The sequence below is a fragment of the Prunus persica genome, chromosome G2, assembly GCF_000346465.2.
Source record: "Prunus persica cultivar Lovell chromosome G2, Prunus_persica_NCBIv2, whole genome shotgun sequence".
Classification (NCBI taxonomy): domain Eukaryota; kingdom Viridiplantae; phylum Streptophyta; class Magnoliopsida; order Rosales; family Rosaceae; genus Prunus; species Prunus persica.
In genome coordinates this window covers 25,133,187-25,159,147 of record NC_034010.1, presented here as the reverse complement: position 1 = coordinate 25,159,147, position 25,961 = coordinate 25,133,187, and the positions used below count along the sequence as shown (strand labels likewise).

General features: G+C 38.8%; 2 protein-coding genes across 3 annotated transcripts; one reads left to right on the top strand and one right to left on the bottom strand.

Moving 5' to 3' along the window:
* On the top strand, window positions 72-3,672 carry LOC18787206 (serine/arginine-rich splicing factor RS2Z32). 2 transcript variants are annotated; one of them, XM_007218667.2, is made up of 7 exons: window positions 72-141; window positions 948-1,059; window positions 1,823-1,862; window positions 2,065-2,160; window positions 2,455-2,651; window positions 2,742-2,822; window positions 3,025-3,672. In XM_007218667.2, the coding sequence occupies exons 2-7, from the start codon at window positions 953-955 to the stop codon at window positions 3,425-3,427; spliced, it is 924 nt and encodes a 307-aa protein (XP_007218729.1). In that variant the 5' UTR covers window positions 72-141; window positions 948-952; the 3' UTR covers window positions 3,428-3,672. The 2 variants fall into 2 exon arrangements, with proteins under 2 accessions (XP_007218729.1, XP_020413351.1); XM_020557762.1 differs by lacking the exon at window positions 72-141 and having other exon boundaries at window positions 1,617-1,862.
* On the bottom strand, window positions 9,738-14,020 carry LOC18786740 (cyclic nucleotide-gated ion channel 1). The gene is made up of 6 exons (XM_020557425.1): window positions 13,484-14,020; window positions 13,113-13,337; window positions 12,262-12,548; window positions 12,006-12,117; window positions 11,605-11,883; window positions 9,738-11,081 (listed from the first exon to the last, which is right to left on the bottom strand). Exons 1-6 carry the CDS (start codon window positions 13,868-13,870, stop codon window positions 9,738-9,740), a joined length of 2,634 nt encoding a protein of 877 aa, XP_020413014.1. The 5' UTR covers window positions 13,871-14,020.

Sequence of the window (25,961 nt, the reverse complement as noted above, 5' to 3'; positions counted from 1 at the left end):
GACGAATAGAAGGGTTGTTACAAATACGCCTTTGTCTTTAAAAATCTTATCCTGCGCTATAAATACAAAGAGAGGAAAACAAGTTCGTTCTCTTGTTGAAAGAAATCTAGGGTTGGATACTGCTAGCCTCGTCTTCTTCAGGTGCGCCTCTTTCCCTCTCTCTTTTTCTTCCCTGCAACAATTTCTGAGATTTAGGGATTTATATTTCCGATTAGATTTACTTCCAACCTATTCAGGCTTTTTATTTTTCCGAATTTCTGTGATCAATGAGCTACCAAATAGATGAATTCCAGGACACAGAAAAAGGATTAAGATTCGGCAATTTTTATTGTATGTGTATGCATAGTTTGTGATTTTTTTTTAATTTTGGTCGAAATATTTTTGGTTGAATTGGCCATGAATATATTGAAGTATGCTTGAATTATGCATATGAAGTATTCAGGTTATATCTTTGGCTTCTGGATTGAAACTTTTCCCCCTCGGTCTGTTTATACTTTTTATTTTTGATGACCTTTCGGCTAGCAAAATAGGAAAAGAGTTTTGTGGGTCTGTATCTCAGGGAGCATAAATGGCACTATTCATTTAATTTGTATGTCTGCATTCTCTTGTATAGAAATCTGTGAAATTAGTGGTTTGTTTTTTTACAATTTGGTGTTTTTCTCATTTTATTTAACCAAAATAAAAGGTGTCTTTTTTTGTAATTTTGTTTCCACCAAGAATAATATGGAACTTTGCTTTGCTATGAATCCAAACAACTTATTCGAGTGTTATCTTTTGGATTCTGTAATAAGTTTGGTTATTTACCTCCTTATATGGTTTGAGATGCAATCCTTTTTTTTTCTTTCCATCTTTATTTGCAAGATGAATATGTAATTCCATATGTATGCTTTTAAAGGTATGAAATAGTGGGTATGGTTGCGCTCAAAGATGACTCATATTTGTTGCAGGTAAAATGCCTCGACATGATGACCGCCATGGTGGTTCACGGCTCTATGTTGGTCGCTTGTCATCACGGACAAGATCACGCGAACTTGAAGATGTATTTAGCAGATATGGAAGGTAAGCAAAATGATTTTTACGAGTCATAGGAGTTCCTCGTGTTTTGGGATGGTTATGTTACATAGAAAAAAAGGGTTAGACAATTCTTGATTGTTCTGTTTGGTTGAATGCTTCATGAATTTTCACAGTTCAATGGAGTATACACGAGTCTGTCCTTTTGTCATTGTTTTTTCTGTTTGCAATTCCATACTGCATCACCTTCATGTACAAATCCTTAAGACTCATTGGGACTTCCAGTTCCATTAAATAAGCAAGCATCATTGAGAATATGTGTTTGTGTATTTACCCATTCGTGTCTAACTCTATGCAATTAACAGTGAATAAATCCTATATTTGTATTCCTATCTGCTTTTGGGTATTTTGCCGTCTTTTACTTTCTGTTCTGGATTAGTGGTCATTGGAGGTTGTCCAAATTTAAGAATATGGTTTTTAGGAGACAATGAAACCTTTGCCAAGCCAGTGCTTGTGCTACTTAAGTGTGTATTTCTTCTATCTTCGTGAGAACATTTCACCCCTCCACGTGTCCCTTTGGTTTAACTTCAATGATCTTGTTGAAGGTTTCTTGGCTTTTGCCAAACCTGGAGGTCTTGGTGAGAGGTCCAATTGGTGGATTTGGCGAGTCTTTCTATAATATTATTGCGTTTTTTAATGGAAATGGCAACAATCTCAAAGTGGTGTTTAGTTGATCTGTGAGGGGCGAAGTATCATCCCTTTGATGCTTGTGTCATGATGGCCTTACTGTTTCTGGAACCCGTTTACGCAGAGTACGTGATGTGGATATGAAGCGCGACTTTGCCTTTGTTGTATGTTATTCTGTACCCTTCTCTCTCTCTCTCTCTCTCTCTCTCTCTCTCACTTACACACAGGCGCACACATGCACAGGCATGTGCTCGTCCATTCTTCCACTTGATTATTGTGGTTTCATCATCTATTTCCTTCTCAAATTATCTGTTTTCTTTTTGCAAATTTATCTTCTGCTTGTTCTATTTTGTTACTTAAAAACAGGAATTTAGTGACCCTCGGGATGCTGATGATGCAAGATATAGCCTGAACGGTCGGGATGTTGATGGGAGCCGTCTAATTGTGGAATTTGCAAGGGGGGTATGTTCTGACTTATTTGCTTAGAATCCTTCTCATATTTTGGCAATGTGTGCTACTCGTATATTATTGCCAGTGGTTCCTGACCCATGTTTTTTGTTTGATTTTTGTTATCATGCATTGCAGAGTTTAACCCCTGAATAGTTGTTTGCCCAATTGATGTATCATTAAATAAAGTGGCATGGGTCTAGTTTTATAATTATTTTTTGTCTTGCCTGATATTTGTGCTCACTCCCTCCTCTCTTAATGTAGCAGAAAATGCCATTAATATTTTGCTTGATGTTGGCTTGCATTCAGGCACCACGGGGTCCTGGCGGATCTCGTGAGTATCTTGGGAGAGGGCCTCCCCCTGGATCAGGACGCTGTTTCAATTGTGGACTTGATGGGCACTGGGCTCGAGATTGCAAAGCTGGGGACTGGAAGAATAAGTGTTATCGATGTGGAGAACGAGGGCACATTGAAAGAAACTGTCAGAATAGTCCAAAGAAAACCAAGTGTGTGCTCTCTCTCTCTCTCTCTCTCTCTCTCTCTCTCTGCCTTTTGACATTCTGCAGTTCTGATTTATTTATTTATTTTATATGCAGAGGGCGTAGTCATTCACGTTCACCAAGTCCAAGGCGGGGCAGAAGTCGAAGCCGTAGTTACAGCAGGGGTCATAGTTACAGGTTTATCATCATCTCTTTTCTGATGAGATTTTTCCTGGACCTTTTTACTGCTCGCCTTTGATCTGTGCCTGATCTGTCAAAGGCCTTTGGAGCAAATCCTTGGAGGAGTAGCGAGTTTTCAAGTATCTATGTGATATTTGACCTATTTCTGCATAATTTTTGTTTAAACTCAATTATTCTTTTCATCTTTTTTAATGTGCAGTCGATCCAGATCACCTGTGAGGAGAGAAAGGAGTTTGGAGAGAAGATCAAGGAGTCCTCAAGACAGCCGGAGCCCTAAGAGGCGTAGGGCTTCACCACCACCATCCAAGGGGAGGAAGCACGATCGTACACCCGAAGGGAGGAGCCCACGAGTGAGGGGTAGCCTCTCCCCCCAGGATCGCAGATCCGATTACAGTAGGAGTCCCAGGGGAAAGAGTAGAAGCCCTATTAACGATGTTGAAGGAGACAAGAACGGGGATAGGAGGCATAGAAGCCCTGCTGAAGAAAATGGTCACAGCCGCAGTCGCAGTCGCAGCCCAAGCCCCATCCGCAGGGGTGATAGGAGCCCTGTTGAAGATGATGAAGATAACCATGGTTCTCCAAGAGGCAGTGAATCAGCTTGAAAGCAGTTTGATGGCATATATATGCTGGTTTTACATGAACATTAGTGTGACAATTTTCTTGCTTTCAAGTGCAACTTTTTCAATATTTTGTTTTCTAGCTCAAAATTTTAATTCTCTTTTAAGATGATGAATTTGGATTTCTGTGGGGGCAATAGGTAATTTATGATTCGGATCCAGCAATTTTCTGTGATATATTTACAAGAATTTCTGAAGCAACCAATTAGTGGAGTTGTCAACTTCTTCACCATTGTTTCTCAGCCACCAACGCGTACAGGACAGGTGTTCTTTTTTCTATTTTTCAAACTGACAGGTTCTTTTGTTAGTAGGCGACACGCATATGTTAATCTCAAACTAACAAATGTACCTTGCTTGTTATTATTTAAAAAATTTGTGATTGTTGTTTACGGTTGCGATGAGTCCGGCCTCTTTGGGATATCAAGAGAAACTGGGTTCTACGTCTTCTCCCCCTTGATAGTCTGCCATAGACTTGCGCAATCCCCCAAACTCCACGGCTACTTGTTCCATGAAAGGCCTTGCCTTCCGTTGTAGCCCCAAACATCTTTTTGCCAGATCCGCCACCTTTTCGGCCGTCTTATAAGTTGCTTCATCGACTATTATTTGAACATCAAGAATTTGGTCCAAGGGACCCTCTTCCACTGAAGTTCGAAATAAGCTTGCTAGGTTCACATCACTAGCCCCAGGAGGAGAAACTGGCTTTTGACTTGTTAGTTGCTCCGCTAGGACAACTCCAAAGCTATAGAGGTCACTCTTTTCTGCTAGTCTGCCGTTTCGAAAATGAGGGTCAAAGTATCCTTCCTTTGAAATTGAGCTAATATAATCTGAGCTCAAATAAGGTTTCATTGAACAATCGTGACTGACCAATAGCGTCTCTTTCAGTCTTATGCATGTCTGAATCTTTGTGTTTAGTGAGATTCATATGTGGATCTTCATTTTTCATGCTTCTCATCTGCAATCATATAACCTTTTAGTTTATATTTTTAATTTTACTAATTTCACTATATGCTTGTATTAGTGGGTTTATTATTATTATTATTATTCTCATTATTTTTTATACAAACGACAAATCGTTTTATGATAATCAACAACGATTTTGAAAGTATTTGACAGAAAAACTTATAGCATTTTTAGAGTCATAAATGTGTTTTATGGAAAAATCATATACTAACTAGGTGCTTTTTCAAGACTTGCATTTGTAATAAAAAACATGTTTATATAATAAAAAGGCTTATTAACTATTTGGAAGGGATTTCTCTCACACATACACAACTATGATGTTTGGAGATTCGAACATGAGACTTTTAATCTTCAAATTAAGATCGTTTTTCATTGGGTTAGACCCGGAGGACATAAAGTCAAATTCTCTCTTTTTTAATGTAGCTGAATGCGTAAAATTGCTATAGTGAGAGCAAGTCCAATTGACGCTTTAATAGTTAGACACAAGCACAATCGCGTGTCTTAAATGTATGGGTGTGGTTGGTTACGGGCCATAAACTGAAGCGGGCCTCATGAGAAAGCCTAGCGCCCACGTGAAGCAAAGACTTGTCCCATTCACTGGCAGGAGAAGGATGTGCGGGTGTTATTGTTATTGTTATTGATATCAACGGCTTCATGAGAAAGCCTAGCATACTCTTCAGTTTAGTGCAGTCGATCCAGATCATGTGAGAGCGGGGAAAAAGCAGAAGCCCCTCCCCACAGGATCGCATATCTGATTACAGTAGGAGTCCTATTGACGATGTTGAAGGGGACAAGAATGGGGATAGGACGCATGTAACACCCCGACTCAAATTTAATTCCTATTTTAAATTATTTAAGTGAATTTATGAATTTACCTTAGGGTAGGGGTAAATTAGTCATCTTCTTGCCCGGAAAGTGTTTGGGGGCAGTGAGTGGTATTTTTGGAAGAGTGTACTGAGATGAATTCGTAGACACGCGGTAGGCTTGAAACGGAGTTGTAATGAAGAAGTTACGATCAAAACATCGATGATGGCAAAACCGTAAATATTTTAAAATTTGGGTTTAAAATATCTGATCACTCTCTCTCTCTCTCTCTCTCTCTCTCTCTCTCTCGCGGTTGAACCCCCTCCCCTGTTTCGATTTTTTGCCAGAATTTCAGACGGTGAGAACTTCGCCGTCCGACCTCCATTTCAGGTGCCGTTTCTTGCAAAAGCTTCCTCTCTTTCTCCTCTACCCAGCCCATCCCTTTTCTCCGATTGAAAACTCGGCGAACGGCGGTGGCAACGACGTGAAAAATCAGCCAAAACTGCCGACGTCACCGATGACGTTTCCGGCCATCGCGAGCTGCGCCGTCTCTTGGAACAGGTAGCTCTCCTCCCCTTCTAGCTATTTCCTAGGTTGTGCGACGACCATGGCGACGGTGGTGGCCGGATCGAGGCCGTGAAGTTTCGGGTTAAACCGTGAGTTTCCGACGCCGATTCCGACCACTTGCGGTCCGAATTGGACTTGGGTGTTGAATAAAGTGTTCCACTCGTCGAGTAGAACCTGTAGCCGGGAGCCTGGCTTGTAGTTTGGAGATTTTTCGGTGAAACTTTATCGCTTTGGACACCGGCGCGCTGTCGGCGAGTGTGGCGACACGTGGGCACTGTATCAGAGGGGCATTATTATCCCAATACGATCTACTGGTTGTCACGAGTACGTAGGATTTTTCGGATCTCAATTCGGACATCGTTTGACTATCGAACGGATTTTCGCATATTATGCGTTATCCGGGTTCGATAGGTTTTGACCGTTGGATCGTTTTCCAATTAAAATATGTTGTTCTAGGTATTCCTAGGATCGTGTAGGACTTCACTGATCGTGAATCGGAGCCCCGGATGTTCCGATTCAATAACTTAAAGTTTGCGTTTTATAATAATCGTACGATCGTGCGATCGTAAGCGATCTAACCGTCCGTTTCGGACCAAACTTGTGAGACGGGTATCTTAGACCTTGTGGAACCTTTAGGAACTTTTGGATTGTAAAACGGAGGTCGTGGGTCCCGTGGGCCTGGTTGACCCGAATTGGGAAGTTTGACCGCTGGTTGACCGAGTGTCTCCCGAAGTTGTTCCATCATCCAAATTGAGTAGTTGGACCTTAAAACGTCTCGTTCCTAGTACACTTACTAGAAACCTAAGAAATTAGGATATTTAATTCAAAGTACTCGTTCGAAACGCTTCGTATTAATCTCGTATACATATTCTGAATTAGGTACTCCGACCACGCATACGCAGCAGGCGGGACCCTCTCAGGGTCAAGCAGCGTGGGACTACTTGTGAATGGACTTTGTTTTCAAATCTTATGCATGGTTTTATTGATGAAAGATTTATGCTTAACGTTTTTAATGATTTATTGAATATATTATATTCATGAGTTGAACTTGATGTTTGTATAGCGCTTTGGCATAGTTGGGTATTGAAAATATATTTTATATGGATTATGGGAAATATTATGCATGATGTTTTAAATGGTATTTTGGATATATTATTTATGAAATTGTTGAAAGTGATATTTTTATGAGGCATTGAAAATATATTTTGGGTTTCGACATATTTGAGTATCTTGAGTATGAATATATGGATTTTGAGAATTTCTATATATATTTGGCTATGTGCGAGGTACTTGGGTTGTTGAGATGAGATTGTGGAAAGTGGTGAGTATAGAATGTCAGTTTGGAGTGCTATAAGCACTACCCTATGTACCTCCCCTGATTTGGAACTTGGATACGGAGACTTGAGATACTTGGAATTGTCGGAACCCGGGGCATCCTTGATGGGATGTTGCTGTAGACCCTTCATTGGGAAGTCTGCGCACGTAGGACTGATCACAGATGTACGGGTTTTGAGGTTATCGACGGTACGTGCTGGCTGAGAGTTGGTCTCCCAGTTGGACGGCTCGTTTCCTAGTCACATGGTGGATTGAGGACTCTTCATGAGGACTCTGCCAGGGTGACTAGTCAAACAATCCCCCGGTTGGATTGTTTCCCCGGTACAACTAGGTGATGGTCATATTTATATTATATATATCTCTTATATTATATATATATAATTCATTCATTCTTGTTTTTCAGTGAGGATACTTCTTTGCCGGTCGTGCCAATGGGTACGCTTTCGAGAGTTTAGTTGTGGGATTTATAAGTTTTGGATGGTGGGTTTTGTAAAGTGTTCTTTATGGATTTATGACTTGGCATCTGGTATCGATTTGTTTTGATATATATATTATATATATATATATACTTGAGTATGACGGTTTTGAGATGCATGAGATTTCTTGCATGTTTTTCTAAACGGTGGGGTTATATTACGTTGGTTTACACTGAACTGAATTTATTTTTGTCCACTCACAATTTTCTGTTTTGCGCCCCCCAGCTAGTAGTTGACTGAGCTCCGCAGCAGAGCCGGATCGTGCGCTTCCGAGCCTTGAGCCTTTGTAGGACTCTTTCTTCATGTTATTTCCTTTGAACTCTGTTTTGTTGAAATTAAAGCTCTTAGACATGCTTTGTTATTGCCCTTATTAGGGTTTTATTTTTGAGGCCGGAGGCCATTTTGTTGTAAACTGTTTATTCGCTTTAAAGCATGCTGCTGGTTGGGATTATGTTGTATTTTTATGCAAGTTGAATTTTGTTGGGTTTGTTCATTTTACAAGGGGGACTCTGCCAAAATTTTGGTAGAGAGTCTCAGTTTCTAGTAAGTGGGCCCGGCATCGGGGTGATGTCGGAACAAAGACGGGATCCACTCCGATCTCCGGAGAAATTCCGGGGCGGGTCTTGTCAACACACACACAGCCGCAACCAGCAATTTGGATTTCTGTGGGGGCAATAGGTAATTTATGATTCGGATCCAACATTGTCAACTTCGTCACATACAAGACACTAGTGGTGAGTTGTTTTATATAATGCAAAGTCAATAGGACAAGATAAAATCGGTACTTAGGTGACGAGGGGTAAACTTAAAAGATATTCAGCCAAGAATGCAACAAACTTCATACACTTTAGACCTTGACCAAATACTCTTATGACTAGTCAACTGTTAGATATGAATTATAGCAAACAATAACATACACAGAGCATACCATAATGTACCTGCAGGCCTAGAGAATTACTAGTGACAACCTAGGCACTCAGAAGGACCCATCAATCTAGGCAACCCTTGTGCTAGCAACAACTATGGTGAAAGTGTGTGAAGACAGCATAATCAAGCAAACACCAAACAACAGATAATGATGACTAGTGAACCACAATTCATACGATGACTAGTCAACCACCAAGAACACAAACCCAGAAAAATTACAAGGATGCAATCAGAAATTGTTCACCCAGAAACCCATCATTGGGAAAAATTGGGGGTTATCAACCGACCAGGCAATCCACTAAGTAGAAAAAGATTCTTACAAAGGAACACAAGCAAGCTCAAGAAAAACCTAGATCTATTTAGGAAGATGAGCTATACCTCCTTTGTGCAATCTTCTTCTTCAACTTAGTAAAGCTAGAAGCTCAGTTCTTCATGGCAATTGCAGCTCCTTCTCCAGCTCATTCATCCCATGGCACCAGCTTGCAAGCTCGAACTCAAACAGAAACCAAAATTTGGATTCAAAGGAGAATGACCAATTTCTTTAAGAAACCATACTCTTGAAGAAATCAGTCTTGAATTTGACCTAGATATAAAAGAGAGAATATTTTATGAAACTAGATGCAGATTCGTATTTCAAATGCAGTTTTTTAAAAAAGAAATCAATTTGGAAAAACTCATAAATGAAATATTGTTCTCTCTTGAGGAAGAAGAACGAAAAGATACCAAGCTAACCTTTCCTAAATTTCCACACAAAAGAGATAGCTTCCCAAACAGAAATTCCTTAGCCTTTACAAATAAAAATTCCCTTAGGTCAGAATGACACATGGCAGCAGCGAGAGAAAAGAGAATAGGACAAAAAAGTTGTTTATCCAGCTGAAAATCCTACAGAGCATGGATGACTAGTCATACGAGAAACAGATGACTAGTCATCATTTTATGAGAACAGTTTAATGCAATGTTATGCAATGCACAATTTACCTTTGCCAATTTGCTTGAACCTCCATAGGATAGTTGTAGTTAATGACACATATTCTCAATCTAAACTTGAGCTTGATAAATAACAATAAAAATCCTATTACAAAGTTGTCAACGGAAGCCAAAAGAAAAACCCAAAATGCATACATTAACACAAGATTAACAGGAACTAATTAGAGTATAAGCATCTGCAAACAACACTAATTAGAGTTTGTACCTTGCTTGCTTGTTTATTTATTTATTATTGTTGTTTACGGTTGCAAAGAGGTTGGGCTGTTTGAGAAACTGGGTTCTCCCCTTTGATACTCTGCCATAAATTTGCGCAATCCCTCAAGCTCCACGGCTACTTGCTCCATGGAAGGCCTTTCCTCCCTTTTTGACCTTAAACATCTTTTTGCCAGATCTGCCACCTTTTTGGCCGTCTCAGAAGTTGCTTCATTGAATATTATTTTACCATCCAGAATTTGATTCAAGCGACCCTCTTCCATTGAGGATAGAAGACAGGTTGCCAGGGGTGGCTCTTCCCCTCTGTAAGGAGAAGCTGGCTTTTGACTTGTTAGTAGCTCCGCCAGGACAACTCCAAAGCTATAGACGTCACCCTTTTCTGCTGCACAGTATAATTCAAAATTAGGGTCAAAGTATCCTTGGTTTAAATAATCTGATTCCCGAAAAGTTATTTGCCACTGTCCAATGGCAGACAACTTTGCAGTGTAATGATCATCCAATAGTATATGTTTTGTCGACAAAAATAGGTGTATGATTGGCGGAGTGAGTGAGTGTAAGTAAGCTAGTGCTCCAGCTGTTTCTGACGCTATCTTGAGTCGTAAGTCCAATGAAAGTAGAGCAGTTGGTGACGATGATGATCCTTCAAAGCTGCCTGCTGCTGCTTCTCTATGAATGTGCTCAAAAAGTGTGCCATTGGGAATGTACTCAAAAACCAGTGCTTGTGGCTGTGGTTCCACACAAGCACCTAAGAACCTCACCACATTTATGTGGTTGGTCTGAGAAGCAACAGCCGCCTCAATAGCTGCATATTGATGATAAATAGTTGTGTACTTCTTTACCGCAACCACTGTTTTATCATCATCTGGCAGTACCCCTTTGTAAAAGGATGCATAGTTCCCTTTACGACGAATGATTCTATTTGGATGGTAGTTGTCTGTTGCCATCTCAAGTTCTTTTGCACTAAATGTTCTACGCATCATCCCAACCAAATAGTCCTTTTTTATTTGATAAAAAGTTAACGCTCTACGCAAGTCTCTAGCTGTGAGAACAAGGGCTTCAACATGACCTATTGCCTTAGCAGACTCGGTTGCCAAGGTTACGTTGTCAGGATATGATACCGACAATGGCCAAAGTAGAAGTTCTTCTCCACATACTTTTCCTGCACGTCGAGGTCGTTGCTGCAAATTATTATTAGAAGAAGAAGAACCATCTCTCGTTTCAATGGATACAAGTCCGTCCACAATGAATAGCATCATATCAAGTGGTTCACCCTTTTCAATAATGATAGAATTGTCATCAAACTCCCTGCGCTCAAGATACGGACAAATTCTTCTCAACACATCTTCATCCATGTTTCGCAACATGGGCACCTAGAAATAGAAATAATTAATAAAGACAAACATCTTATCTTAGAAGAATACAGAAAGAAGAGTAATTACAATATTTTTAGTCGCATCTCTCTAGATCTGAGTCTCATGTGATCTTGGTGTTTTGTGAGATTCATATATGGCAATTGGCAATGGCATCGATGTTCCTTAATTTTCATGCTTCTCATCTACAATCATATATACAACCTTTTATTTAATTATACTAATTTAACCTAAGGATGTGTTGTATTATAAACTAAGGATGTGTGTTGGTATTTTGAAAGTTCCACAACTATTTCTCTCCCCTTAGAGATTGTACTAATCAATCTGTTTCTTTTTGTTTAATTACTTGTTTTACAGATTTACTCTTATTACTCTTTGGTTTACTCGTATAACACTGTTTAAGTAAACAAGTTATTATTAAATGCTTATTTGGATGGATGACACAAGTAATATCAATTTTGATATATATGAAAAGGCTGCTAGTAATTATTATTATTAGAGTCATGGGTTTGGAGGAACTTACTTGATTCAACCTAGCCATAGGCGTACAATCTTTAATATATGACTGAAGATCCAAGGGAAGAATAGAGAGGATGTAGTCCAAATCAGCATTCCTGTTTTCTTCAACTTCTTGTTGTACCTTCTCCATGATCTTCAACTTCATATCCTCATGCAAGCCTTTGGGGATGCAATTTGCAGATAACCACAAGTCCGTCTCTTTATCTTTCTCTTTCATCTTTTGTTCCATGTTCATCCTGTGTCTATGCGCCTCTGTTCTTTGAGTACCCAACTGCATGTATGTCTATATATGCCAACACAAGTAGCTCAGTCATTAACTAGGAATTAGTTATTTAGAAAGAAAAAAAAAAAGCCAACAATATGCATATAGAATATCAGACCCAAAAAAGTAAAGAGAGTAAAAACCTGCAAATTTCCAATGAGATATAATAATAAAAGCAATCCAATTATAGAGGTGAACGCTGCAAAGAGGTTTTCCCATCCATCCACGCTAGGCTGAAGATTTGAACCAAGAGAACTGGAAAAATGAAATGGCGAAATATATCAGATACAAAAGTGAACTTTTCTTTAGGTCTGGATGTGTGTGATTGAATTTATATTACTCTCCAACAAATTAAGCAAATCGATTTCCGACTGAACGACAAAAAAATAATATACAAACCTCAAATTTCGCAGTCCCCACCAAAAACAATTTGAGAACTTTTGAAAATAATTTGTTGATCCCATTATACCAGATTGAAGGACTGTAATATATATACCAGAATCAAAGAGCGTTGTGTTCACTGGACTTATAGGGCATAAATCATTTAGAAATGTAATATTTCTATCTGTGTGGTGATCATAACATCCAAAAGTACTAGTGTCACATCCATTTGCTTTGCGACATGCATTATGCCAACAAGTGGCCATACATTGAATAGCAAAAAAGTAGTATATGGCACCAAGTACCTGAAGAATATCAAGTTAATCAGAATTATGAAAATATAAAGAGAAAAAAATTTAAGTTCACTCGAGTAAGGAAATTAAATAACATTTATCTTTAAACATAGATGTAAGGGTTTCTACCCAAATTGATACATAATATTTACACCTAAGACTAGAGTTTGAATCCTCCCCTGTAACAAAAAGAAATGGAAAACATACCTAACTTGAAAGAATTTAATGTTATGATACATTCTTGTTTTTGCATATATAAGTGAAGAATATGTAGTACGTGCCTACTTTATTAAAAAATCGACCCTCATGTTCATTTACCCTTCATCAAGATTGATTGATTTAATACTTTTAGCAAGAATTCCAACCAAACAATGCTACATTATCCTCCTTTTATTTGTCTAACCAAATGAATTAAATTCATGTCAGCTGATTTCATTTATTGACATGGCATGACCACATTAGGTGGTCAGCTAATATGGTTAGTTTTGTGTGTTCAAATAGTATTACTGTTTATCTAATGCAAGAAAGCAATTGTTATGAAATTAAAATAAATTACGATAAAATTTTGGAACTTACATGACAAGAAAGGATGTACATAAAGAAATGCAAGAGACCTTTAACCCATTTGGCAGTCACTCCAGTGTCTTTTTTAGGAGTCATTTTAATTTCTTTACATGATAAGTAGATGCGAAGAACCCGTGGCACATATTGCAATAAAGCAAAAAGGTTCATGATAACCATCCTTATTGCCGTCAAAGATCTCAAGTCGCTCATTTTTGAAAAGATAATGAGAATTGCTACCTGGACAACATATATTAATAATACAATCAGTTAAAATCAAGTTATCACGAGTAAAATGGTGAATCATAAATTAAGATATTCAGTTGTCTTTGGAGGAAAACAGAAAAGAGAAATTATACGTAAAACAAATGATTAGTTTCTCTTACTTGTGGAAGCGGAAGAATAGACAAAATGTCAATTAGGATATTGTATGACCCCCACATTGTCTTAATTATTGTTGGCACAAAAAATTTCCTCCAATATCTTTTTTTCGAGCGATAATGTCTACGACGATATTCATTCATGAAACTCGAATACTTGTCAGATGTATAAATTTGAAAAATAATATCAAATATATAGAGAAGATCAGTGAGTGATCTTGAAAGAAGAGCGGCAATCTTCAAGTTTCTGTCAGACATCATGCACTTGATATCATCCTTCATCATAGGAATGTAGAGAAACAATGGATCCAGCAGAACAGCAAATAGACATGATGCTACAAATATCTTCTTCCAGTTTTGCAAGAAAGACTCCACTTTTGGTGATGTTGCCATTGTTGCCTCTGAATTTGAATGACGATTACTGTAGAAAATAAAAAATAAAAACAACAAATTAGTGTAAAATTGGGAAACTCTTGTAGACTAAGCTCATTTGGCACGAAACAAGCAGTTAATTAATAGTATAACGGAGACCGAAAAATTAAGTTCCCCCCAAAAACAACATATATATCTCAAGTCACTGCAGATATACAAGTCCAGTATTTCATACCACATTTATTTTAAAGGGAACAAGAAAATGCATATAAATAGTTTTGAAGTTAAAGAAACCAAACCGTGCAGCAGCTTTCTCTTCCGGCTTCTCCACAACTAAACTTATATCGCTTCCGGATACAGAAATTATGCGGAAATATGAAATAAGTGTAGAACATGTTATAAAAGTCTTGAAATGGAGCCCACACATACTGTTCATTACTGTTCATTTGGCGGCTTTGATAGAGTTTGTCTGTCACGGGTGAACAGTGATGAATAGTGATGAATAGTGATTATTTCAGCCTATAAATAAGAAGAGAAACGGAAAGAAGAAGGAGAAGAAAAAAGGAGAAAGAAAGAGAAGGAAGAAAGAGGAAAGAGAGAGCAGAGAGAAATTCTCCTAGAGAGAAAATTCAGTGAGCCACATATATTGTAAACACTAAACTTGTAGCTCTATCCTTTTACATAATGGAAAAGTTACTGCTGCTGCTCTCCGAGGACGTAGGCATAGCCGAACCTCGTTAAATGCTGTGTCTCATCTACTTTACGTGCAGCTCAGAATTATCGCACATATCCCAGGTTATTTTTATAACACGTTATCAGCACGATAGTCTCTCCTTTTATTTCTGAAAATTTTCAACTAACACTTTACTTTATGTAATTACTAACCATTAACAAAAATGGACCCTTGGTAATACTAAACATATTATCAGTGGGAGACCGTTACTAATACTAACACTTTACTTTATGTAATTACTAACCATTAACAAAAATGGACCCTTGGTAATACTAAACATATTATCAGTGGGAGACCGTTACTAATACTAACACTTTACTTTATGTAATTACTAACCATTAACAAAAATGGACCCTTGGTAATACTAAACATATTATCAGTGGGAGACCGTTACTAATACTAACACTTTACTTTATGTAATTACTAACCATTAACAAAAATGAACCCTTGGTAATACTAAACATATTATCAGTGGGAGACCGTTACTAATACTAACACTTTACTTTATGAATTTATTTTACCGCACATTTACATTTATTTTAAAGGGTGGTGCGGGTTTATCGTCCACGCCTTTGCTTTTATTTAAATGTATGGAGCAGAATTAGTGCCCATACAAGCACACTTACTTTACCGCACGTTTAAGGTATGGTGCGGAATTAACGTCCATACAGCAAGCAATTTAATTCATGATTTTATTTTTATCATCAATTAATATACCTGAATAATGAAATTCCTATTAATAAGTGGCTTAATATCTCAGATCTCGAACCTAAAATTTTGGACAGCAAATTCATGACACTTTATCATCAATTAATATACCTGAATAATGAAATTTCTATTAATAAGTGGCTTAATGTCCCAGATCTCGAGCCTAAAGTTTCAGATGGCAAATTTGGCAAAACTGGAGTTTGCTGCCTTGGACCTTTCCGGGGACAACTTTTTATCATGGGTCCTGGATGCCAAAATTCATCTACGAGCCAATGGCCTCGGACAAACAATTGTAGATGAGAATGATGCTTCGCCTGAAGAGAATGCGAAGGCCATGATCTTTCTTCGCCGCCACATCCATGAAGCGCTGAAAAGCGAATATGTGGTGGTTGATGAACCGTTGGTTCTGTGGAAAGCTCTAGGTGAAAGATACGATCACCAGAAGACGATGACTCTCCCAAGAGCTAGATACGAATGGACCCACTTGAGATTTCAAGATTACAAGTCAGTGTCCGAGTATAACTCTGCTATGCATAGAATTACCTCATTAATGAGGCTATGTGGGGAAAATATATCTGAGGAGGATATGCTCGAAAAAACTCTGAGCACTTTTCATGCTTCAAATGTCCTCCTTCAACAGCAATACAGACATAGCGGTTTCAAGAGATACTCGGAACTTGTATCTTGCCTCTTGTTAGCTGAGCAGAATAATGAGCTCTTATTAAAGAATCACCAATCTCGCCCAACGGGCTCAGCACCACTTCCTGAAATAAATGCTGCATCTCAGGAAGTGAATGCCACTTCATCTCGTGGTAATATCCATAAACGTGGGCGATGGGGCAAGCGTGGCCACTGGCAAGGAAGTAGAAAAAATCATGGTGCTCGTTTAGAGGGTTTAGGACCAAGGAGTGGTCCATCCACGAATGGCAAATATGCATCCCGTAATAAGGGAAAGGCACAGATGAGTCATGTGCCTAGAAATGTTGAAAGCCCTTGCCACAGATGTGGAGCAAAGGGACATTGGGTGCGCACTTGTCGTACGCCCAGGCATTTGGCGGATCTCTATCAAGCTTCACTTAAGAACAGGAAAGTGGAGATAAATTACATTGATCATGCTCCGCCAGCCACAGATGGCTCATCAGAAATATCACGTCAGCAAAACAAGACGCATCTAGATGTTTCTGATTTTGTTACTAAAAGAGGGAATGAAGGTTATGAGTCCGAATTAGATTAAATCCCTTAATGTACTATTTGTATTAGCTGTACTATTTGTATTAGCTGAAGTGTTGTTTAAATTTCAATCCAATAAAAGTTGTAATGTTGTCTTCTTTTTGATCCCAGCTTATTTTACTTATTTGGTGGCATGGATGTAAATTATGGATGCCCTCAAAACAAAGGCTATAGCAGAGATATTTGTCTCGCAGACAGCGCAACTACTCATACGATCCTTCAAGATCGGAAGTATTTCTCAAAATTAATGCTTACAAAAGCAAAGGTAACAACCATATCAGGTCCTGCAAATCTGATTGAAGGTTCAGGAAGAGCCCAAATTATGTTACCAAATGGAACAATACTGTCCATTCCAGATGCTTTGTATTCATCTAACTCCAGAAGGAATCTGTTGAGTTTCAAAGATATACGTTTGAATGGCTACCATGTTGAAACAAAGATAGAGGAAAACATGGAATATCTTTGTATTACCTCCAGTGATACCCAAAAGCGTATACTGGAGAAGCTTTGTGAGCTCTCATCAGGGTTGTATTACACAACCATACGGACAATTGAGGCACATAGTGTCATGGACCAAGAGTCCACTGGCTCAAATGCTTTTAAGCTTTGGCATGACAGGTTGGGTCATCCTGGATCCACCATGATGCGCAGGATCATCACCAACTCTAAAGGACATCCCTTATTAACTAAACACATTATGTTATCAAGTGACATCTTTTGCCAAGCTTGTTCACAAGGGAAGTTGGTGATCAGACCATCACAACCAAAGGTTGATGTTGAGTCTCCATCATTTTTGCAAAGAATTCAAGGGGACATTTGTGGACCTATTCACCCCCCATGTGGACCATTTCGGTACTTTATGGTCTTGGTGGACGCATCTACCCGATGGTCACATGCTTGTCTTTTATCTACTCGGAACATGGCATTTGCTAGGCTTTTGGCTCAGATAATTAAATTACGAGCTCAATTCCCAGATTATCCCATTAAGTCAATCAGACTCGATAATGCTGGTGAATTTACATCTCAGACTTTTGATGACTACTGCATGTCACTAGGCATAGATATTGAACATCCTGTTCCCCATGTGCATACTCAAAATGGCTTGGCAGAAGCTTTAATTAAACGCCTTCAATTGATAGCACGCACTTTGCTAATGAAAACAAAGTTGCCAGTTTCTGCTTGGGGATATGCCATTTTACATGCAGCATCACTTGTGCGATTAAGGCCCGTTGCCAACAATCAATGTTCTCCCATACAACTCGTATTAGGAAATCAACCAAACATTTCACATTTAAGAATTTTTGGGTGTACAGTATATGTGCCCATTGCACCACCACAACGTACTAAGATGGGCCCTCAACGCAGATTGGGAATTTATGTTGGTTTTGATTCACCATCTATCATCAAATACTTAGAACCCCTGACGGGTGATATTTTTACCGCACGATTTGCGGATTGTGATTTTGATGAGACAATCTTCCCACCATTAGGGGGAGAAAAATCTGTGTCTAAAGAACAAGGCAAACTCATTCCTGAAAAACGATGTGAATTATCATGGAATGTATCCACATTGTCTCATCTCGATCCTCATACTGCTCAATGCGAAAACGAAGTAAGAAGGATTGTTCACCTCCAAAGTATTGCAAATCAGATGCCAGATGCATTTAATGATGCAGCAAAGGTGACAAAATCTCATATCCCAGCTGCAAATGCACCCGCACGGATTGATGTCCATAATGGACAAAGCAATGTGCCAGCAAATGGTTCATCTGCTGCACGCCTAAAACGTGGCAGACCACTAGGCTCAAAGGATTCAGTTCCTCGAAAGAGGAAGTTGATGGACAAAATGAATCCAAATGAAATAAATAGAGAGCCCACAATTCATAATTCAAATGCCCCTAAAGAGGGACATGTACTTCTTGACAAGGAAAACGTCATTGGTGAGACAAGTGCCCCTAAAGTGGCAACCGTACCTGAAAGTCAAGAAATCTCCATAAATTATACGTCCACTGATGAATTGTGGAGTAGAAATGAGATGATCATCGATGATATATTTGCATTCTCAGTGGCTGCTGAAATCATAAAAGATGATGATATTGAACCACGCTCTATTAATGAATGTACACAGAGGCAAGATTGGCCCAAGTGGAAGGATGCAATCCAGGCAGAATTAAATTCTTTGGAAAAAAGGAGTGTTTTTGGACATATTAGTCCAACTCCACCCAATGTGAACCCTGTAGGTTACAAGTGGGTATTTACAAGAAAGCGCAATGAGAAAAATGAGATCTCAAGGTATAAAGCGCGACTCGTTGCGCAAGGTTTTTCACAAAGGCCTGGAATTGATTATGTGGAAACGTACTCTCCAGTAATGGACACAATTACATTCCGTTACCTAATAAGTTTGGCGGTTTCAGAAAAACTTGAAATGAGACTCATGGATGTTATTACCGCATATTTGTATGGAGAATTGGATACAGATATATACATGAAAGTTCCAGAAGGATTCAGGTTGCCTGAAGCAGCCAGAAACACACCACGGGGCATGTTCTCAGTTAAATTGAGAAGATCATTATATGGGCTAAAACAATCTGGACGAATGTGGTACAATCGTCTCAGTAAGTATTTACTGAAGGAAGGATACACAAATGATCCTGTTTGCCCATGTGTGTTTATTAAGAAATCAAAGTCTGGATTTGCGATAGTGGCAGTATATGTCGACGACATGAATCTAATTGGAACTTCTGCAGAGCTTCAAAAGACTGTTGATTATCTCAAACGTGAGTTTGAGATGAAGGATCTTGGAAAGACAAAATATTGTCTTGGCTTGCAGATTGAGCACAGTGCTAATGGAATTTTGGTGCATCAATCAACTTATACTGAGAAAGTATTGAAACGGTTTGGCATGGATAAAGCCCATCCACTTAGCACTCCAATGGTCGTTCGATCGCTTGACACTAAGAAAGACCCATATCGTCCAAAAGGGAATGATGAAATGGTCCTTGGTCCAGAAGTACCATATCTTAGTGCAATAGGTGCTTTATTGTACCTCGCACAATGTACCAGACCAGACATATCATTCTCAGTAAATCTGTTAGCAAGGTACAGTTCTGCTCCAACAAGGCGACACTGGACCGGCATCAAACATGTTCTACGATACCTTCGTGGGACAACAGACATGGGGTTATTCTATTCCAGTGAATCGACCAACGCCCAGAGTATTATTGGTTATGCTGATGCAGGATATCTCTCTGATCCACATCAAGGACGATCACAGACTGGGTATGTATTTACATGTGGAGGAACTGCGATCTCATGGCGTTCAACAAAACAAACATTAGTGGCCACATCTTCCAATCACTCGGAAATACTTGCCCTCCATGAAGCCAGTCGTGAATGCGTTTGGTTAAGATCGGTAATCCATCACATCCGAAGCACATGTGCCCTACCCTCAACAACAGACACTCCAACAATTCTGAATGAGGACAATGCCGCTTGTATTGCTCAGATTACAGGAGGATATATCAAGGGTGACAGGACCAAACACATATCACCAAAGTTTTTCTATACACATGAGCTCCAGAAGAGTCAAGAAATCAAAGTCAGACAAATCCGCTCAAGTGATAACCTGGCAGATCTCTTCACTAAATCATTGCCGAAATATACATTCCAAAAGTTAGTACATGGCATCGGATTACGACAACTCTGCAAGCAATCAAGTTGGAGCATGCAAAATCAGGGGGAGCATTCAAGAGTCCTCTAACATAGGACATATGCACGTTGTACTCTTTTTCCTTCGCTTAGATTTTCCCACTGGGTTTTTCCAAGCAAGGTTTTAATGAGGCAACCAATCTAGGGTCATGTGGTCTCCAAGGGGGAGTGTTATAAAAGTCTTGAAATGGAGCCCACACATACTGTTCATTACTGTTCATTACTGTTCATTTGGCGGCTTTGATAGAGTTTGTCTGTCACGGGTGAACAGTGATGAATAGTGATGAATAGTGATTATTTCAGCCTATAAATAAGAAGAGAAACGGAAAGAAGAAGGAGAAGAAAAAAGGAGAAAGAAAGAGAAGGAAGAAAGAGGAAAGAGAGAGCAGAGAGAAATTCTCCTAGAGAGAAAATTCAGTGAGCCACATATATTGTAAACACTAAACTTGTAGCTCTATCCTTTTACATAATGGAAAAGTTACTGCTGCTGCTCTCCGAGGACGTAGGCATAGCCGAACCTCGTTAAATGCTGTGTCTCATCTACTTTACGTGCAGCTCAGAATTATCGCACATATCCCAGGTTATTTTTATAACAGAACATAATATATTGGGATATCTGGCCAAGCTTGGAAAGACTGGTGGAGTCAACATCCAAGGCTGGCCCCTGAAAACAAGGATCCTAAAATTGCTGGAGCACAATGGTGGAGCCCACTAGACCACGTGAAGGCTGGTCATAACTCCAAGGCCGAAAGTAGTAGTTTTGTTTCCCGGGGTTTGTCCCTACTCAGCAAGTCTTTTTCTAATCTTTTTTTTTCTGTTAGACTTGTTAGACACAAAATTGACACAAATAAAAGTTAGGTATCTTTGACCCAAAAAAAAAACAAAACGAAGTTAGGTATTAATTAATGCAAACGTCGAAGTTCAGCATCAAAATTATAAATACAAAAACCCTTTTTTACTATTTATGAAATGGGAGGAATATATAAATCCCAACAAACTCTTGAGATGTCTGAGTCTCTGTTTCCTACCTACAAAAGAAAAGAGTTTTTGTTTCCAGGTGAGGAGTTCGTAGATATCCCGCTCAAGAAGGTATTTTTCTTCCTTATGTTGAAAGAAAACCTCAATTTCAATATTTCTCCTATTCATTGATACTTAAAAATAATAATAGAAATGGTAATATAGAAACAAGTTATACAGGAGAGGTCTAGTACTATTTATGCAAGCACGAAAAAGTTACATAATTAGTTTATTTCATCAACTAAACACAAAAAAAAGTCCTAACTAAATTTACAATTCATATTGGACATAATTTTGTGTTAACCCGATCGAACCACCCAACCTGATCATAGTGGGTTGGGTTAGCCTAAAAATAATTGAGTTTTGGGTTCAAAAAATTATAAATCGCTATGCATAGATTGGGTTACGGGTTGAAACCAAAACTTAAAAATAAGCTTAATTTTGAGTTAACTTGACCGAACCAATCAACCTGAACAAAAAATTTGAGTTGGATTGAGTTTGCTTAATAATAAGCGGGTCTTGAATTTAAGAAATTATAAACCGCTATATATTGAGTTGGGTTGCGAGTTGGAACTAAAACCGACTGAACCCAACCCATGCCCACCCCTAATCCACAAACAACAACATCATTCCAAGTGGTTCCTTCTCTTTTATAATAGTGTAAAGTGCCGAAAACTCCCCTGAACTATAACGTTTGTTGAAATGTTCATCATAAATTATTTTTTCAGCCAATTTGGTCCTTATAATAAATTTTATCGCCAATTTAACACCGACCGTCAAGTTTCTACACTTCCATCCAACTTTCCGTCAATTATAAGGGTAAATTTGTCATTTTACAGAGTACAATATTTAAAATAAAAATAAAAATAAAAGTAAAAATAAAAAAACAAAATTCAAAATAGAAAAAAGAAGAAGAAAAGTAAACCAGCTAAATTTTATTAGCTGCTGTTCGCTTTTTTAAAGCCAAAATGGTCGGCAGAACCCCATCTTACTGCTGACCCAATACTAGCTGCCTCATTTGTAATTTTGGCATTGCAACAACTCATCTCAAGAGAGGTTGATCCCCTCCATAGCCAAGGACTCGAGAAGGCTTGAAAGGGAATTCTGACACATTACAATTTGTTGACAGTAGTTTGGTTCCTTCTGAGAGCCCTTAAGCTTCAAGCGGTTTACAAGCAGGAGATTCTCTTTACTCCGAGAACCAAAAGGCAGGATCAAGATATAAAATCCATATGCCTTCTTCTTTAGTTTACTCTTTCTAGCAATAGCTAAGTAGAGACATATTTTTTTTCTAATCCAGTTACGTTCCCCTTAAGATGCGGTAACAATTTGGGTTTAGGGATTTCTTCTCTTTCCTCTTTCTGGGTTTTGGGTTTAGAAATTTACAAATCATGGCTTGATGGCCTACGACAGCATCAGCTGGGTTGGGTGATTTGAGTTTCAAGAGTTGAGGGCTAAATTGAGTTTTTGGGAGATGAGGTGGGGAAGACGTTGATTGATAGGGTTTTTTTAGTTTTTAAAGATTTAATTATTTTTAATGGAAAATTAGATGGAACTATATGAAAACTAACGGCAGGGGCTAAATTGACCATTTAAAATGGTTTGATAGTTAAATTGGATGAAAAAATAATTCAGAGTAGACATTTTGACGAGCATTATAGTTCAGGGTGGTTTTGACAATTTACCCAATGTAGCTGTTTGCTGTATATTTCTTAGGCGCAAGATGCTTGCATGTTGCTTTTAATACTTCTTCAACCATAGACTGAAGCTTCGGCACCTATACATTAATTTCTTGTGTTTGCGTGTCTCTACTCTTGCAGCGTCTGAAGCCACCAGCCAACCATCCCCAGTGGACGTGTTTTAGGCTCTAAAGCTGGAAGCTCAATCACAGTGTGTCTTAAATGTATGGACTTGGTTGCAGCCCATCAAACCCAAGTGGGTCTCACGAGAATGCGTAGCTTTATTAATTTATTTGGTTGCAAATTCACAACCATTTACATACGATTTTTGAAGCTGATTCCGGCAAGATGGGTGTAGTCGGATATACACTCTTTCACATGCGACCGCTGTGGTTGCTCTAACCATGGTTCTCCAAGAGGCAGTGCCAATGAATCAGCTTGAAAGCAGTTTGATGGCATATATATATATATATATATAAATGCTGGTTTTACATAAACATTAGTGTGACAATTTTCTTGCTTTCAAGTGGAACCCTTTTAATAGTTTGTATTCTAGCTCAAAATTTTAATCTCTCTTAAGATTACGAATTTGGATTTGTGTGGGTAATTGATAATTTATTATTCCGATCCATAAACTTTGTGTGTGATTTATTTATAAGAATTTCTAATGCAATGGTGAAAGACAAGTTCGTAGTTGATCCAATTAGTGAATAATAAATATAGCCATAAATTAGCAGTTTGATTGACATGTAGAGCTAGGGTATTTGTGAACTTCTTCACGATTGTCTCTCAGCCACACTCCCAACGTGTACAAGACATTGGTTTGTTTCTCAAGTGTTATTTCAAATTAAACAGGATTAATATAATACTAAAAGTTAAGAGGCCAAAAGTAAAAGCTCTTGACCTTAAATAAATTATTGAGTAGAGAGTAAAAGGGCCGAAATTTTAATAAAGACTATAGTTATGTGACACCCCGACTCTATTTTTATTGCATATTTAAATTATTTAATTTATAATTTATAATTTTGTCTGGGGGGTAGGGTTATTTTGGTTAATTTTTAATCCAGTAGGATTTTGGGAAATTCAATGGCACCATGACCTAGATTGCGTCGATACGAGTTCGTAGACACATAGTGGGCTCAAATTGGGATTGTAACGAAGAAGTTACAATCAATGAAAGTATAGTGGCACAATCGTAAATATTTCAAAGTCTGTTTTTAAAAGGCTAATAAGATCCATTTCTCTCTCTCAAAGTCTGTTTTTAAAAGGCCAATAAGATCCCTTTCTCTCTCTCTCTCTCTCTCTCTCTCTCTGTCTCTCTGTCTCTCTCTCTCGCCCCAATTTCAGCCTCTCTCTCGTTCTCTACGAACATCCGGTTTTCAGATAGAGATATCTCCGTCGTCCGGCCACCAAAATTGGTGCCACCACTTGCAAACTCTTCATCTCTCTTTCATCTTCACATCCATGCCAATTTCCAGCTTTGATTCCAAGGGATTAAACCAGAAAATCGATCGAAACAAAGTCTAAAAATCGGCTGTTTCGAAGCCTTGACTTGTGGCAGTTTTTTCGGCTACCACCAGCCACCAATTGGGTTCCAAAACACTCCCCTACCTCTCCTATGTAATTTTCCTTAAAGACCCGCCCCAATTCCAAGTGAAAATCGTTGAATCCGAAGCCAAAACTTTCTAGTTTTTTCAAAGAGAAAACCGTTCGTTTGATGGCTTTAACGACTGAATTGATCTTTGTGCAACGGTATAAAGTTACCCCCTTGATGTGTTTGATCTGTTGGTATGATTATTGGCCAGCGGTTTGGAGTTTTCGGATCGCTGAAAAATTTCTCTAGACACTGTCGGTGATTTAGGCACGTCGGCAGAATGTCAAGGTTGGGTTTTTAATCTAGAATGATCCCCATGTAGTCCCAAGCACGACAATATGTTCAGATTTGAATTTGACTATCGTTTGACTGTCGATCGGATTTACGCATATTAGGCGTTATTCGGGTTCGATATGTTCAGATTGTTGGATTGACTCCATTTCCAAATATGTTGATTTAGGCACCTCTAGGATCATGTAGGAATTCGCGGATCGTGAATCGGAGTCCCGGATGCCCCGATTCAAGGACTTAAAGTTTCCTTTAAACGGTAACCATCTGATTGAGCGATCGCAAGCTATTCGACCTTTCGATTCGGACCAAACTTGTAACACATGTTTAATAAACCTTGTTGTACCCATAGAAACTTTTGGATCGAAAATCGGAGGTCGTGGTCCCTGAGGGCCTATTGACCAAATTTGGAAAGTTTGACCACTTGGTTGAATGAGCGTCTTCTGAGACTATTCCACCATCCAGAACACGTAGTTTGACCTTAAGAACTTCTCATTCATCTTTGTAATGACTCGGTCCTAAATAAATATTTAATTATTAATTAAACATGATAAAAGACCATTTTGCCCATAGAATATTTTATTAGGTTTAAAGTTGACTTTTTGACCGGGAGAAAATTTGGGACTTTCGACTGTACCGTTGCCTAGAGCACGGCGAGATGAGTTCATAGACACATGGTGGGTTCGAATCGGAGTTGTAACTAGAGAGATACGATCAAAATACCCTAAATGGCATAACCATAATTTTGGCGAAAGGGGTTTGATAAAATATGATTTCTCTCTCTCTCTCTCTCTCTCTCTCTCTCTCTCTCTCTCTTCAAAACTCCGGCTACCGGCCACTGCTGCGGATGGGAACGGTGCCAAAAGGACTGGCTTAGTCTCGAACTTCGCTGGCTCCGATTTCTCTCCTCCGGCCGCCATTTTTGGCGATCAGGGTATGGAAATTCATCCATTCTTCATAATCTAGCTGATGGTTAGGTATGATTGCATCAATTTTAGGCGTAGGTAGCTTGATTTTCGAATTGGATTTCAGTCAGTTTAGGGATCGCGATTCCAGCCACTTTTGGTAACTTTTTTAGGTAGATTCAAGAACAAAAGTGTCTCCAAATGAGGTTTTGCACCTAGAATAGGAAGCTTGGCGTCTAATTTTGAGATT

Bases quoted from the DNA above. Each gene is read 5' to 3' on its own strand.
- LOC18787206 (XM_007218667.2), top strand. From the start codon at position 953: ATGCCTCGACATGATGACCGCCATGGTGGTTCACGGCTCTATGTTGGT. The intron at 2,652-2,741 runs GTGTGTGCTCTC...TTTTATATGCAG, and splicing joins AATAGTCCAAAGAAAACCAA to AGGGCGTAGTCATTCACGTT. The intron at 2,823-3,024 runs GTTTATCATCAT...TTTAATGTGCAG, and splicing joins AGCAGGGGTCATAGTTACAG to TCGATCCAGATCACCTGTGA.
- LOC18786740 (XM_020557425.1), bottom strand. From the start codon at position 13,870: ATGGCAACATCACCAAAAGTGGAGTCTTTCTTGCAAAACTGGAAGAAG. The intron at 11,884-12,005 runs GTTTTTACTCTC...TGGCATATATAG, and splicing joins ATCTCATTGGAAATTTGCAG to ACATACATGCAGTTGGGTAC. The intron at 11,082-11,604 runs GTAAGTTCCTCC...TTCTATTTCTAG, and splicing joins CTATGGCTAGGTTGAATCAA to GTGCCCATGTTGCGAAACAT.